This window comes from Rhinolophus sinicus, linkage group LG05 (genome assembly GCF_036562045.2).
Source record: "Rhinolophus sinicus isolate RSC01 linkage group LG05, ASM3656204v1, whole genome shotgun sequence".
Classification (NCBI taxonomy): Eukaryota; Metazoa; Chordata; class Mammalia; order Chiroptera; family Rhinolophidae; genus Rhinolophus; species Rhinolophus sinicus.
In genome coordinates, this window is record NC_133755.1 from 67979597 (window position 1) to 67992411 (window position 12815).

The following is a 12815-nucleotide window of genomic DNA, read 5'->3' on the forward strand; positions in this document are numbered from 1 at the left end:
CAACTGATGGGAAGTTAAGTTCAAATCCAGTTCATCTTTGCCCTAAATCTAGCATACTTCCCATTGGACCTCTTTCCATCCCGCCAGAATTTATTATGTTCTGCCATTAACTATAGCTATTTATGAAGCTGTTGTACACCCATTTTCAGATTGTAAGCTCTGAGGATAGGCTGTCTTAATCTTCCTTGTATCTTGGGCAGTGGCTAAGCCAGGGCCTTGTGCTGGGTAGGCACTTCAAGAAAAGGTACTGAATAGAAAGTGGGAAATAACCGTCATAGTGGTGATCATGGGAAATTGCAGCTCAGGAGATTTTGAGAAAGCTTGAAGGAAGAGATGGTTTCTGATTTGAGCTTGAGGTGATGGAGAGGAGATGGAGGTGGTAGGCAGAGAAAAATGGGGTGGTCTGAGGCGGGCCTCAAAGTCATGAGTGTAGAGTTGAGACTAGGTTGGGGGGCTGGCTTGGCGGGCTCGCAGGCCCTGGTGTTTCTGCATTGAGTTTGGCTGTGCACACCAAGCAAGTCACTTAACTTCTTTGGACGTTGGTTTCCTAATGTGTAAAGTTGGAAAAGTAAGAGTGTCCGCTGTTTGGGGTTAATGTGAAGAATAATGAGATAACGTATGTAAAGGACTCAGCACATTGTCTGGACCCAGTATGTGTTATCTATTATTCATAATGAACACTACTAAAATATTACTCTAATGTGGTCTGAAAGTTCACATGGGCACCAATCTAGCTCTCTGAGAAAATTATTTAATTTACACTCATAGATAATGCCATTGCTGTTGATAAGCACTACAAAATTCACAAGAACACTTTGGTTACTATGATTTTCCTAACCAACGGATTCCAGGAGTCCTTGAATGTACCTTAGTTTTACAAGGCATTCTCATGGTGCAAAATTATGGAAACCAAACTCTTGGGAGGCAGGAGAGAGCTAAACATATTTGGGGTAGAAGACTAACCTTGCTGAATCAGACTTGGGTTTTGGGGAACAGGCTGACCTGGTGAGAATCCCGGCTCCTCTTGCAGGCTATGCTTTTAAGGACGTTAGGCACACATTACTTATCTTCCAGTCCTTTGGTTTCCTCACCCCTAAAATAAGAATAATATCACTCCCTGGCTAGAGGAGGGACTAAATCGGGTACTGTGTACAAGGTGACAATTGATGATGATGGTGATGTATGTGAAGCCTAGTTATGAAGGGCCTTGGATTTTCACCCTGTGAGGCTGCTGCTCTCGGTGTGGTCCCTGTAACTGCAGGTTAGCATCATGCAGCACTTGTTAGAAATGCAAATTCTGGGGCAGCCTGTTGGCTCAGTTGGTTAGAGCGCAGTGCTCATAACACTAAGGTCGCCAGTTCCCACATAGGCCAGTGAGCTGCGCCCTCCACAACTAGAGTGAAAACAATGGCTTGACTTGGAGCTGATGGGTCCTCCTGGAAAACCACACTGTTCCCTTCCCCCCCCCAAAAAAAGAAGCAAATCCTCAGGCCTATCCCAGACCAGCTGAATCAGACACGCTTGAGGTGGGGTCCGCAATCAGTGCTTTTACAATCCCTCGGGGTGAATCTGAATTTAGGCTTGAGAAACTGCTGTGAGGTAATAGGGAGCTATTGAAGGTTTTTGTACAGCAGAGTGATGTGATGAAAACAATGGTTGTGCACAGACAATAGCTCTTGGTTAACAGGATTAAATTGTCTGACCACCCACAAGCTTCCAAAGTTGCTGGAAGATGCCTGTTTATTGATCCTTATTGATCTCTAGGCACAAAACTTGGGTTAGTACTTATGACCCCAAACAGTGTTCGCCTGAGTTTGGTAACTCAGCACAAGAGGGGCTGTTTGGGAATCTGTTTCCATCCATCCAAAGACTTGGGACCGGGCAGCCAAGGGATGCTCAGCGAATCCCGCCACTACAACCGAGTCACAAATTTAGCCTGGAGAAGGGACAAGAAAACCATGTAGGGAAATCGGAAATGAGGGTCTTGAGGGTGGAGAATAGGGTGGTGGGGGAAGGAGATGGGGATAAGTGGGAATAGGGGGAAAGGGAGGACCGTGCTCTGCTTGGGTACACCCCCTTGGAGTCCCTTTAGAGGGACAGGCTGGACACAGCCTGTCCCTGAGAGAAGGGTCCGGCCGCCTCTCGGCCTTTGGGTCCAGGTCAGTGCTCCTTGCTTATTGTTAGTGCGAGGTAGGGGCGCCGTCTTGCTCTGAGGACCTCCCCGGGGCCACCCCAGGCGTGTTCCTCCGCGCTCCGGCCACTGGGGAGAGCGCGGCGCGGGGCCGCCGGCCGGCCATTGTTCGGCCCCACCCCTGATGCATATTCACGCCGCGCGGGCGGCTCGCCCCGCGCCCTCCCCAGCGGGGCTTCGGTGGGAGTGCGTTTCCGCCCGTTTTTCCTGCCGGAGCAGGAAAGGGGGAGCTGTTTTCTCTCTCCTCGGAATATATTTTCGGTGTCCCGTGTCCCCTCCTCCCTCGCCGCCCGCCCCCCTCCCGCCTCCCTCCCCGCTCCGCCCCCGCCGCCCGGGTAGCTTTGTCTCGCGGCCTCGCGCTCACTCGCTCAACTCTCGGCGGCGCCGCGGCCCCAGCTCCGGGCCCGTCAGCAGCGCGCGGCGCGGGCGCGGGGCCTGAGGCGCGGGCGACGCCCGGGGGCTGCCACCGGCCGCGCCATGGTGTGAGCGGCGCCGCCGCCCCGCGCACGCTCCGTCCGCCCCGGCCTCGCCAGGCGGAGTCCGGGCCGCCGGCGCCCGTGCGAGAAGGCGCCGTCGGCGGCCTGGCCTGCGACGGAAATCATCCCGAAATCGGTATCTTCATCCTCACTCTTGGTCTGGTGGCCAAAAGGGAAGATGGCGAACGACTCCCCCGCAAAAAGTCTGGTGGACATCGATCTCTCCTCCCTGCGGGTGAGTGGCCGCGACGGGCCGGGCGCGGGGCGCAGGGGCGCGCGGGGCGCGGAGCGCGGAGCGCAGGGCGCAGGGGCCGCGCCCTGGGCCGCTCGGCGCTCGGGCGCCGCCGCGGGCAGAGCCGCGGGCGCGGCGGCCCCTTTGTCTGCCAGTGTCGGCATGTGCGGGGTCGGGGTCCCCCCGCCGCCGCCCCCCGCGTCCCGGGCTCTGCACCCGCGACCCTCGGCTGCTGGAGGACATCGCCGGGTGAAACCCACCTCTTTGTAACCGCCCTTTCTCTCCAACTGCCCCGCTGTATTGATTCATTGTTGTGCAGCTTTCAAATGATAACCCCTCCCCTCCTTCTTGTCTAGGATCCTGCTGGGATTTTTGAGCTGGTGGAAGTGGTTGGAAATGGCACCTACGGACAAGTCTATAAGGTCGGTGTGGGGCGCCTTCTTTGTTTCCCGTGGCATGTTGAAACTTCTGGTCGGGGGACCAGAGGGGTGATAAACACGCTGCTGACTGGAGGCCACGCCACTTGGCCAAAGTTGGGAAAGGGGTTTCTCCTCGCAGGCCCTCTGTTTTCAAACAGTTTACATCCAGACTGGCCTTAAAAGACCTCATTTCCTGGCTTTGAGATAAGGAAATAAGCTACACTCTTAGGCATGCACTATAATAAAATGGGAAAGCATTTTTTTTTCTTTCCATAAGACAACCTTCTTTTTTTTTTTTTTTTTCGTTTTCCCCAAATCTGGCCTTCTGACTTTGTGTGTTAATTAAAATTCAGGCTAGGCAGGCCTTGCCCATGGTTATCCTAAACCACTGCCTTGGCCTTCTTGAAAATTGTCATCGTGTTTCCTCGTTTGAATGCTTGCCAAGCTCTCAAGGTGTGGAGTTTGTTGTTACCTGGGACACTGTCTAACTTTGTCTTACATTCTACTGATGGATACATGTTTTGGAGAAGCAGGGAGGGCTTGTGTTTGGGCCACAGGAGCAGGAAGAATTGCAGTGTGAGGATTATAAAATCTGAATTCCAGGAATAACCTGTTTGACAGGTGTGTAATTGAAACAGAAATGAGGGAGAGTGAGGAGTAAAGAGGTTGCCCAGCTTTCACACCCATCCCAGGTCTTTCTCTCTCTCTTTTTTAACACTCACCCCCCAATGGCAAATGAATCTAACAAACCTGGAGACTATGAGTCTGCCCTGAGTAGCTGACACCTGATGTGACTAACTGTGCTGTTCATTTTGTCCAGTGCACATTCTAGAGCTTACGAAAGAGCTATAGGTAATGGAGGCACAGGCCTTGAACATTTGAAACAGAAGGGTAAATCTCCCTGTTCTGATTTGTTTCTTATACTAGCCGTTTTCTAAAAGTTATCTGCACTGGGGGTGTTTGCAGCTGTTAGTTAGAGTGGGTACAAGGTTGGAATAGAAAAAAATATCTTATGAAGCAGGGCTTTGTGGTTCACCATGAAGAATTGTCATTGTCTCATTAATAATGAGAGTGGGGGGGCATGAAAGCTGACTGTAGACATTTTCTTAGGGCGAATTAAGTGTGAATCCTATTGTCTCTTTTTTGCTTAATGAATAGGGTTTATCTGTCCCTTGAACACGTCTCCCCAACCCCAACGTCCCCTGGACAGGACTGTGTACTGGCCGGTGGTCTGAACTTGAGTCAGTATTCTTAGGTGATCTCAAGTGAATTAGACTGTGTTTTGTTGGTTAACTGTTGGGGCTGCGGCCAGATTTTTGAATTTGAAAGGAGCCCTGTTAACTCAGCCTGCTGGCTCAACTGAATTTGGAAGCCTTTGGAAAATTTTGGAAAAGATTGTGTTGCAACTCATTGAGTGGCCTGGTAACTGGCTTAAAGACATTTGCCCTAGCCCCAGTGTTTGTTTAAACACCAGTTGTTTTTTTCTAACCCAGTTTTTCTGGCTAAATCTAAATGGTGAGTATACTCTTCCAAGTGAGTTAGCCAAAGCTTGTTTTTGACCTGGTTACACAGTAGTTGGATTGTATCTTCCTGGGTGAGCATGGATGTGAAGGGTGGTGAAGTAAACTAGAAGCTGACAGTCTGTTTTTCAACCACAAGAAAGAAGAAAGAATGAAACCTCAATGTGTATTAATTGGTTTTAAGAGGTAGGAGTTCTTTTTGCTAGCTGGTTCATTAAGCCTTTTTCCCCTCCTCATTTCCTCTTTGGTTCCATCCTCTCTTTCACCCAAGTTTTTGAAACAGATTTGCCTGAGTACTGCATTTGGGAAGTGTTTGGGATATTGACAGTGACACAGCTCTCTGACTGCAGAGTCTGTACAGTTGAGGAGAAATTCTGAAATTGTGCAAATCTAAAGAATTAAGAAATCTGTGCACAAGTGGCATACAATCACGAACAGAACAGTGCCTGAGACTTTGCTCACCAGCAGTCCTGTTTTATCATTTTGGAAAATTTCGACATACTCAAGGAGAGAGAGTAGATCGCATAGTTTAACAGTTACCGGCACATGACTAATCTGGTATCTGAGGTCTTCCTCCCCTCCATTTATCTTAACCATTTCACCTATAAATACTTCAGGATGTACCTTTTTTGTGTTTTAGATAATCACAGTGCCATTCTCGCACCTAAAAAATGAATTCCTTAGAACCAAATCCTGAGTGTGAACATTTTCCTGATTGTTTCATACATGTTTTCTTACTATCACAGGTTCTTTAATATTTATGAACTGGTGCTGGGCAGTTTAGTCTTAGAGGTGGTGGAGCTAGCAGAAACAGTTAACATCCGTTTCTTCTCCCTTCAACTGTATAATTTCTAGAGCCAGTTACATTATGCATAGGAGTTTAGGATTTTTGTTAGCATAGTTTGCATATGGTGGTTTTGGGATTAGATTATTAACACTCTAGCATTTGTTTATGGCTGCTAAGCATCCATTAGTGTGAATAGCATCAGAGTTTGGAAAATATTTGTGACTAATTGTAAAAAAGAAATTTTTAAAAAGCAATTTCAGGTAAAATACCTGTAAGCTGAACAACCTGTAGTCCTAATTTATTTCATTGTTATAGTTTCTGTTTTTCATTTTTTCCTTTGAACCATTACTCAATTTTAGTCACAGTGGTTGCTTATTTTGAGAAGACTGCATCCGAGTGAGTAAAAAGAGGGAGTTTTCTGAGTTTTGATATATTCTGTGAAAATGGCTTTTTTGGAGGATAGTTTGTAATTTTTTCTACCTCTGAAAAAAATAGTAAATAGTCTGGGTGTAGTTGAACAGTATATACCTTTATCTTAAAAAAGGAGTTGGAACACAGGATATATTCTATCTAGACAAATTTATTTTTTGCCTGAAGTTTTTGAGGGAAGCATACTCATAAGTTAGAACTCAAAAAAATTGTGAATATCTGTTAACAAGCTTTCATTCAAATACCATATATTTATAAGAGAAATGTGTACAGAATGATCTTGTGCATGTTGAGTAAAAATAGTGAATTTTAATTGTTTTCATCAAAGAGGGAAAATGATAGCATGAAAAATTGAAACCAGAAATAATAAATCAAAATTAGTTTTTGTAGTACATTGGATTTTATTAGTTTTAATATTCATTTAATCATTTTTCTTGGGGTAACTACTGTTATTTTGTATTTTGTGAGCATATAATGGCTGGTGTTCCAAAATGTCTTGACCTGGAGAAGGAAAATCCTGTGTCTGGAAGGTTACTGTAGAGAGTGATGGGGAGGTCTGGGAGTTTAGAATTCAGTGGGTGCAGTGTCTGGAATCAGGGCTTACTCCCGGGAAGGCCTGGGCATTTTGACCCTGTCTGACCATGCATGTCCTTGGAGGTTGAGGAGGACAGCACTCTAGGCCCAAAGATGGGAAGCAGAACCAACACTGAGAATGTGCCACCATCAGGGGCTTGTGCTAATGCTGTCCCTCTCATTTTCTGAGGGAAGATGGGGAGAAGGTGTGTGTGGTAGAAGGACTGAGTGTGACCTTTGGGAATGGCGGGAGGTTTAGGGCGCAGGGGGCATCTTGGGGAGAGGTTATCTGCGCACCTCTGCGCAAAAGAAAGATTTGAGGAAGGACATCATTCTTTTGAGAATTGAGGAGCAGTTGAAAGTTTTGTTGGGATTGGGGCTCCCTGGGAATAGGAGATTTGATCAGAGGATGTTTTGGGAGAGGAACAGGAAGGATGGTTGGCCTAGGGCAGCAGTCCAGAGAGAGGAGGTGAAGGGTGGTGCAGGGCGGTAGAGAGCAAGACTTGTTGAGGTAGGTTCTTGGCTCCCTTGAACCTGCTGAGGTCACTCATGTCTGCAGGCTTTGGTGTGGCCCTTTAAGTGGGCACACTGCTTGCCCACTGGGTTAGAAGGAGCTCTGGGATTTGTGGAAGTGCTAAAATGACTTTCCATTGCTCACCAATAAAGTGCCATATAAATTGTGTAGTTTTTAAAATCATTAGTCTAACGTTTAGAAGTCATCACTTAAAGTATTGTGAAGTGTTCTCTAAATGTTACCTTGTAAGTGTAGCATCTCTTGTTCTTGATTGGCGATAAAGACAGCCAGTGGGGCAAAACGAATTTTGTAGCACCAGCTGTTTTCATTAGGTGGAGGATTGGTCTGCTCCTGAGTGGCATGTACAGACTTGTTCCTTGGAGCTGGGAGGATTTGGGACTCGGGTAAGGTGGGAGGGAGCTGGCTGGCCTTGTTGAACACGTGCTGATCTGTAGTTCTCTTAAGAAATAACAACCCCAAACTTCCAAAAACTGTTTTGGAACTAACCTAAATCAGGAACATCAAAAGCCTTAGAGAACACCCAACCACCAGACAAAATCCTGCTGATGGTGGCTTTTTAATTCCTTATTGCTTGAAACTTTGTAATAAATAAATGTTCATTTGCATAGCAGCAAACTTGTATTTTGCCTTTTTTCTTAATCAATTTTGGATATATGTATATTTCTATGTATTGACATAATTCAACAATAATATCTGGGGGCACTTTTGGTGCATTTTGTATTTGTAGATTTTTGTGAATTGATCCTGGAAGAGTAAAATGTTTTTTGAACTAATACATCCTACTTTTGAAATAATGCATCCCTGAACAGGTGTGCTAAGCTAAGGAATAATCATCTAAGGAGTTTCATTCCCAGGACACTAAAAATGTTATAAACTAAATACATTTTAACTTAGAGATGGATGCTTTGACACATGCATTTCATCCCTGGTCTTTTGTTTCTTTGCTTTATTAGTAAATACCTGATTACTTCCTTAGTTGTGAACAGCTGCTTGAACCGAAGGAATTGCCGAGTCTTCGAGCATCAGATGTTTTCCATCTCTCAGTTGTATTAAGTTTATGATGCCTGTGCTTCTTATTAGTATGAGTGCTTTCATTTTTCTGTATTCCAGTCATTAAAAAAAGAACTGGCAGACAGCAGTAGGCTATTTAAATAAGTGCGCAAATGTGCCACTTTCAGACCCAGGAGGTCCAGGTACAGAAGCAGAGCTGTTAACCAGATGGCAGCACTAATATGTGATACCCTGGAGGGCCTGCTCCCCTTTGTGTATACTGGTCTGCTAGGGACGTTGCTGTCACGTGTACCGCAGTACGGACTGCATGACAGTAGACTGTGTTACAGTGAAGGACTTCACAGGAAGTTCTCAAGATCAGACACTACTTATTTAGAATGTATGATGATTTGAATGGTTGGAACAATTTTAGGTCACCACATATACCTTTGAAAATCAGTGTTTTAAAAACTTGTTTCTCTCCAAGTAGATATCTGGTTAGTGGATTGCGGGCCATCCTATAAAGTATTTGTAAGTAATTGCTTTGAATATTTACGGCAAACAGATTTTTCACGAATTCAAGTTGGTTTCTCATACTAGTCGGAATACCAGTGTTAAAATATTAAGATATGTTTAATATTTAATTTGGGGCGAATGACTTGATTTTCAGGGGGTAGAGATTCCCAAGTACTAATTTAATTTTTGGAGAATTAGTTGACAGTTTTTGTTCCCCCCCCCCCCCCCCAATAAGATGATAATACAAGAAATGAATGAGGATAAACGTTTGGACATATGTATGAATGGATGGCTAGGAAGAAAATGGAGAAGGCCAGGGGGCTGTTATATTACCAGTGACCAGCGCGGCAGCTGTGTGTTCTTAAGTTGTATATGTTTTATGACTGTTCACCAGACAATCTGATACTCTGTTATGAGGCTGGCTCGGTCGTAAAAGTCCGCTGGTGTTATTCAGAAGGGAAGTGATGTGTTGGCAGGTTCTGAGATGGGAGGCCCTTTCTTCTATAGGAATTTCAAAAGGAAGGACAGAACAAGTTTTAGGACTCCCCAAGTTTTTAAAGCTGGGATCTTAGAAACTCGGACATCTGTGTGGCATTATGAGGAACTTAGAACCCAGTTGGGGAGACAAGATGCAAAACGACCAACCACACGGGAGTGGTTTCATGTCACCGATGTTGCACTCTCTGTGCTGTTAGTCTTCTGCCTGTTTGGTCTGCAGTGGGGAAGGAAACGGGGATGCACTGGTCGCAAAATGCCACGTCTGTACCCTGAGCTATACATCCTGTAATGTCTCTGTTTCCCCACGCAGCACACGTGTACTCAGACACAGCGCATGCCCCAGTGGGTGGAACCCGCTCGGACTTCAGTGGGCTTTTCCAGCCTCAGCAGGGCTTTTCTGTGCTGGAAAACACAGTACAAACAACTGGAAAAGTGAAATGAAAAGTAGCCGTACAAAATGCCAGCCTAAATCTTTTTATTGTTAGAGTCGAAGGACATAATGTTACCCTGTCAAGTAGCTGTAAAAGTCTTTACATAGTCATTCTCCGTTTCTGAAATGATTCGTGTCTTGTGTTCCACAGTCAGCAGACCAGACCTGGAGCAGCACTGAATGGGCAGGAGCAGCTCTGCCTCAGGCCTTTGGGTTGACCTGTGGCAATTAGCAAGCTGGAGGATGGGGGCCCGTGGCCACGCCCAGCAGGTTCCCCCCACCCTTGAGAAGGAGGGAGCCAGAGCTCTTGCTGCTTACAGCTTTTTGCTTAATTTGCCTTTGATCCTGGGGCATTGCAGCTATCTCAAATATAGCCAAATATTGACAGATGATCCTATTAAATATAAATAATGAAAAGAAGAAATCACTTTTACGTTACGACTTAAAAACTTTATTTTCATTCTATGATAAGTAAGGCCTTAAAAAACTTACCAAACTTATGAAAGTACATAGTTAACCATCAAGTGATGCTCAAATTCTCACATCACCACTTGAAGTAGTTACCCTGTTCCCAAGAGGCATCGGTTTTCAGTGCGTCCAGGAGCTGCATCTGAAATTTACCGCCGTATTTCTAAATCACGTTTATGTGGCTATATGCTGATTTATCAGTTTTATACATTTATTGACTTTTTAAAACAGTAGCTACAGTTGTTTGACGACTAGTGTAGCTCTACAGGACCTGAAGATTCAGTTCTTATGCCCACCTCCTCCCTTAAATGAGTACATCGTAATTTTGGGTTAAAATGATACTTGTATTATCATGACTATGTAAGTACCGTTTATCTCTGAGCCAAGCAATTTAATATGATAACATTTCCTTTTTCAAACACCCCTTCACCCTCTGGTTGTCTTACTTTTTCATTTGCTTAGGTTGGTATGTACCTGTTGTTACCTTCCCCCTCAAATGCCCTAAAAGATACATGAAATGCCTGAAAAAGTTAAGCCCAGGTCAACAATTTTTCCAAATGCTTAAATAGGTCAGATAATATTGTTTCAGATAATCTGTTGATTCCACTTTGTTTTTTTCCTTCGTGGTACCTCACAGCTGGCCAGGTATGGCTGCTCCCTAGACCTGGTGCAGAGCTGTTGACCTGGATTGCTATTGCTTCCTGGATACTAGTCTTTGTTTGTTTGTTTACTACCCTGTCTTCCTGAAGCACATCCTCCAGTAGGAGTTTTTTATAAGAAAGGGTGCATGGCTGTAAAGGTTTTAAGTCTTGGTGGCTGAAAATGTCTTTATTTTTCCTTTACATGGGATTTGTATGTTAGCTGGTGGACAGTAATCTAGGTTGAATATCTTTTTGTTTTAGAACTTTAAATACATTGCTCTACTGTTTGAGTGTGACCCGTTTTAAACTTCTTTTGGGAAGCTTTTAGGATATGCTCTTTATTCTTGGTATTAGATTTTATGAGTGTTTTTTGTTGTTCACTCTTCTAATTATTACTTGGTTAATTTTTTTAATATCTGGAGATGCCCTTTTGTTCTGGGGGAAATTTTTTTGTGCTCCCCTCCAACTTCTCTGCTTTGTCTTTCTGGAAGTCCTATTGGTTTCTTGTTTGATTTTTCTTATCTTTTCCTTTCCTTTTTTTTTTTTGTCTTATTGTTCTAGTATTATGGAATGTCTCTGACTTTACGTTTTAATATTTCTATTGAATTTTTATTTTTAATTTAGAGCAATACTCACTTCTTTTTTTTTTTTTTTAACTGCATCTATTCTTTTGTGGCTATATCTCTTATCTCTCAGTGTATTGAATGTAGATTTTATTTTGTTTGGTTTTCTTGTGTGCCTTTGTTTTTTTTCCGTTTCCCCCAAGTTTCATTTTTCCTGCTTATTTATTTTGGTCTTTGTCTTTAATGGTGAAGATTTTCCTTAAATGCCTTGAGATTCACGACTCTGCTCATAGTTAAGAGTAAGGCACTAGAAATGAATTGGAAGCTCTGTGTATAGGCGCAGGAAGTTGCTGACTGATGGTACTTCAAATGTACAGAGGACGGTCGGGATCCGTACATGTCATGGATGGGAACCGCTCTTCAAAATATCCGTAGGTCTTTTCTTTGGGTCAGTTTCTCTAAGAAGAACACTCTGAGGCTTTTCTTACCTAGAGGATTAACATTTGTTTATTTATTTGCGTTCTGGGGTTCAGGGCAGAGAAAGGAGCTGGAGACCCTGTAGCCTAACGGGTTAGCTTTTCAACCCTGTGTCCCACCTCTGCCTGTGTCCTCTCGTCTGCAGCATTTCTCCTTCAGTGTCTTCAGGGACTACACCTCTGGTTTCTTGTGGGTGTGGAGCGATTGGGATAGTCCCCAGATTGTGCGAGGTAGACGGGACCTGGGCATTCAGTCACAAATTACCGGTTCTGATTTCAGCTTTATCCTTCCCGTGGTATCAGTTGCTTCCAAATGATGATCTTTTCTGAGTTCTCTGGGGCAAATTGCCTCACTTTTGGTGTCCTTCTCAGTAGCCACTTAGGTTGTAACATTTTCGTCTCTACTGAGTGAATTACTGCTCCGTCTGTTTTTTTAATGGTCAAAACCTGATAGAAATGATTTCTCCTGTCATCTATCTCTTCCCCTTTATTTCTTTATTCTTCTGTTTACCTTATAATCATTTTTATGGATTAAGCCCTGTGGATCAGTCCATCAGCCTAGAAGTTAACTAGCAGCTGTATCTTTGATTTTAAACTTTTTTGGTTTTGCCCAGGTGTTTGCCACTTTTCATCCAGAACAATAACAAAACCAACAACAGCAACAATAAAAACAAAAACAGGAATAAAACTGTGACTTAATGTGGGAGCTGCAAGCCCAGGGCGAGGTGGATGAGAAGGCAGAGGGAGGCAAGATGCAGGCCTGCGCGTTAGCAGGCTCCTTGCTGCTCTGAGCAAGCCTTCGAGAGATTCCGAAGTTTCTTCAACAGGTTTTTTTTTTTTTTAAACAGCTGAATGGAGGTATGTTTTATGTATGGTGAAAGTCACCCATTTAAAGCTTACATTTCGGTGCTGTTTAGTAAATCTACTGAGTGGTGCAGCCATCACCACAAATCAGTGTTAGAACCCTTTCATCACCTTAGCAAGATCCCTCATTCTCATCTACAGTTAATCCCTGTTCCAACCTATAGCCCCAGACAACCACTAACCTATTTCCTGTCTATAAATTTGCCT

General features: G+C 44.4%; 1 protein-coding gene across 49 annotated transcripts in view; it reads left to right on the forward strand.

Annotated features, from left to right (window-relative positions):
• Nucleotides 1-2534: 2534 nt before the first annotated feature.
• The window catches only part of MAP4K4 (mitogen-activated protein kinase kinase kinase kinase 4), a 188672-nt gene continuing 178391 nt past the window's right edge, over nt 2535-12815 (forward strand). For 14 of the 49 annotated variants that reach the window (XM_074332440.1, XM_074332447.1, XM_074332437.1 and 11 more), the window contains exons 1-2: nt 2538-2902; nt 3256-3321. In XM_074332440.1, the coding sequence (XP_074188541.1) occupies nt 2846-2902; nt 3256-3321 (123 nt within the window). In that variant the 5' untranslated portion in view covers nt 2538-2845. Of the gene's footprint in view, nt 2903-3255; nt 3322-12815 lie in introns of all 49 variants that reach the window. The other 35 variants (XM_074332402.1, XM_074332412.1, XM_074332413.1 and 32 more) reach the window with 5 other exon arrangements.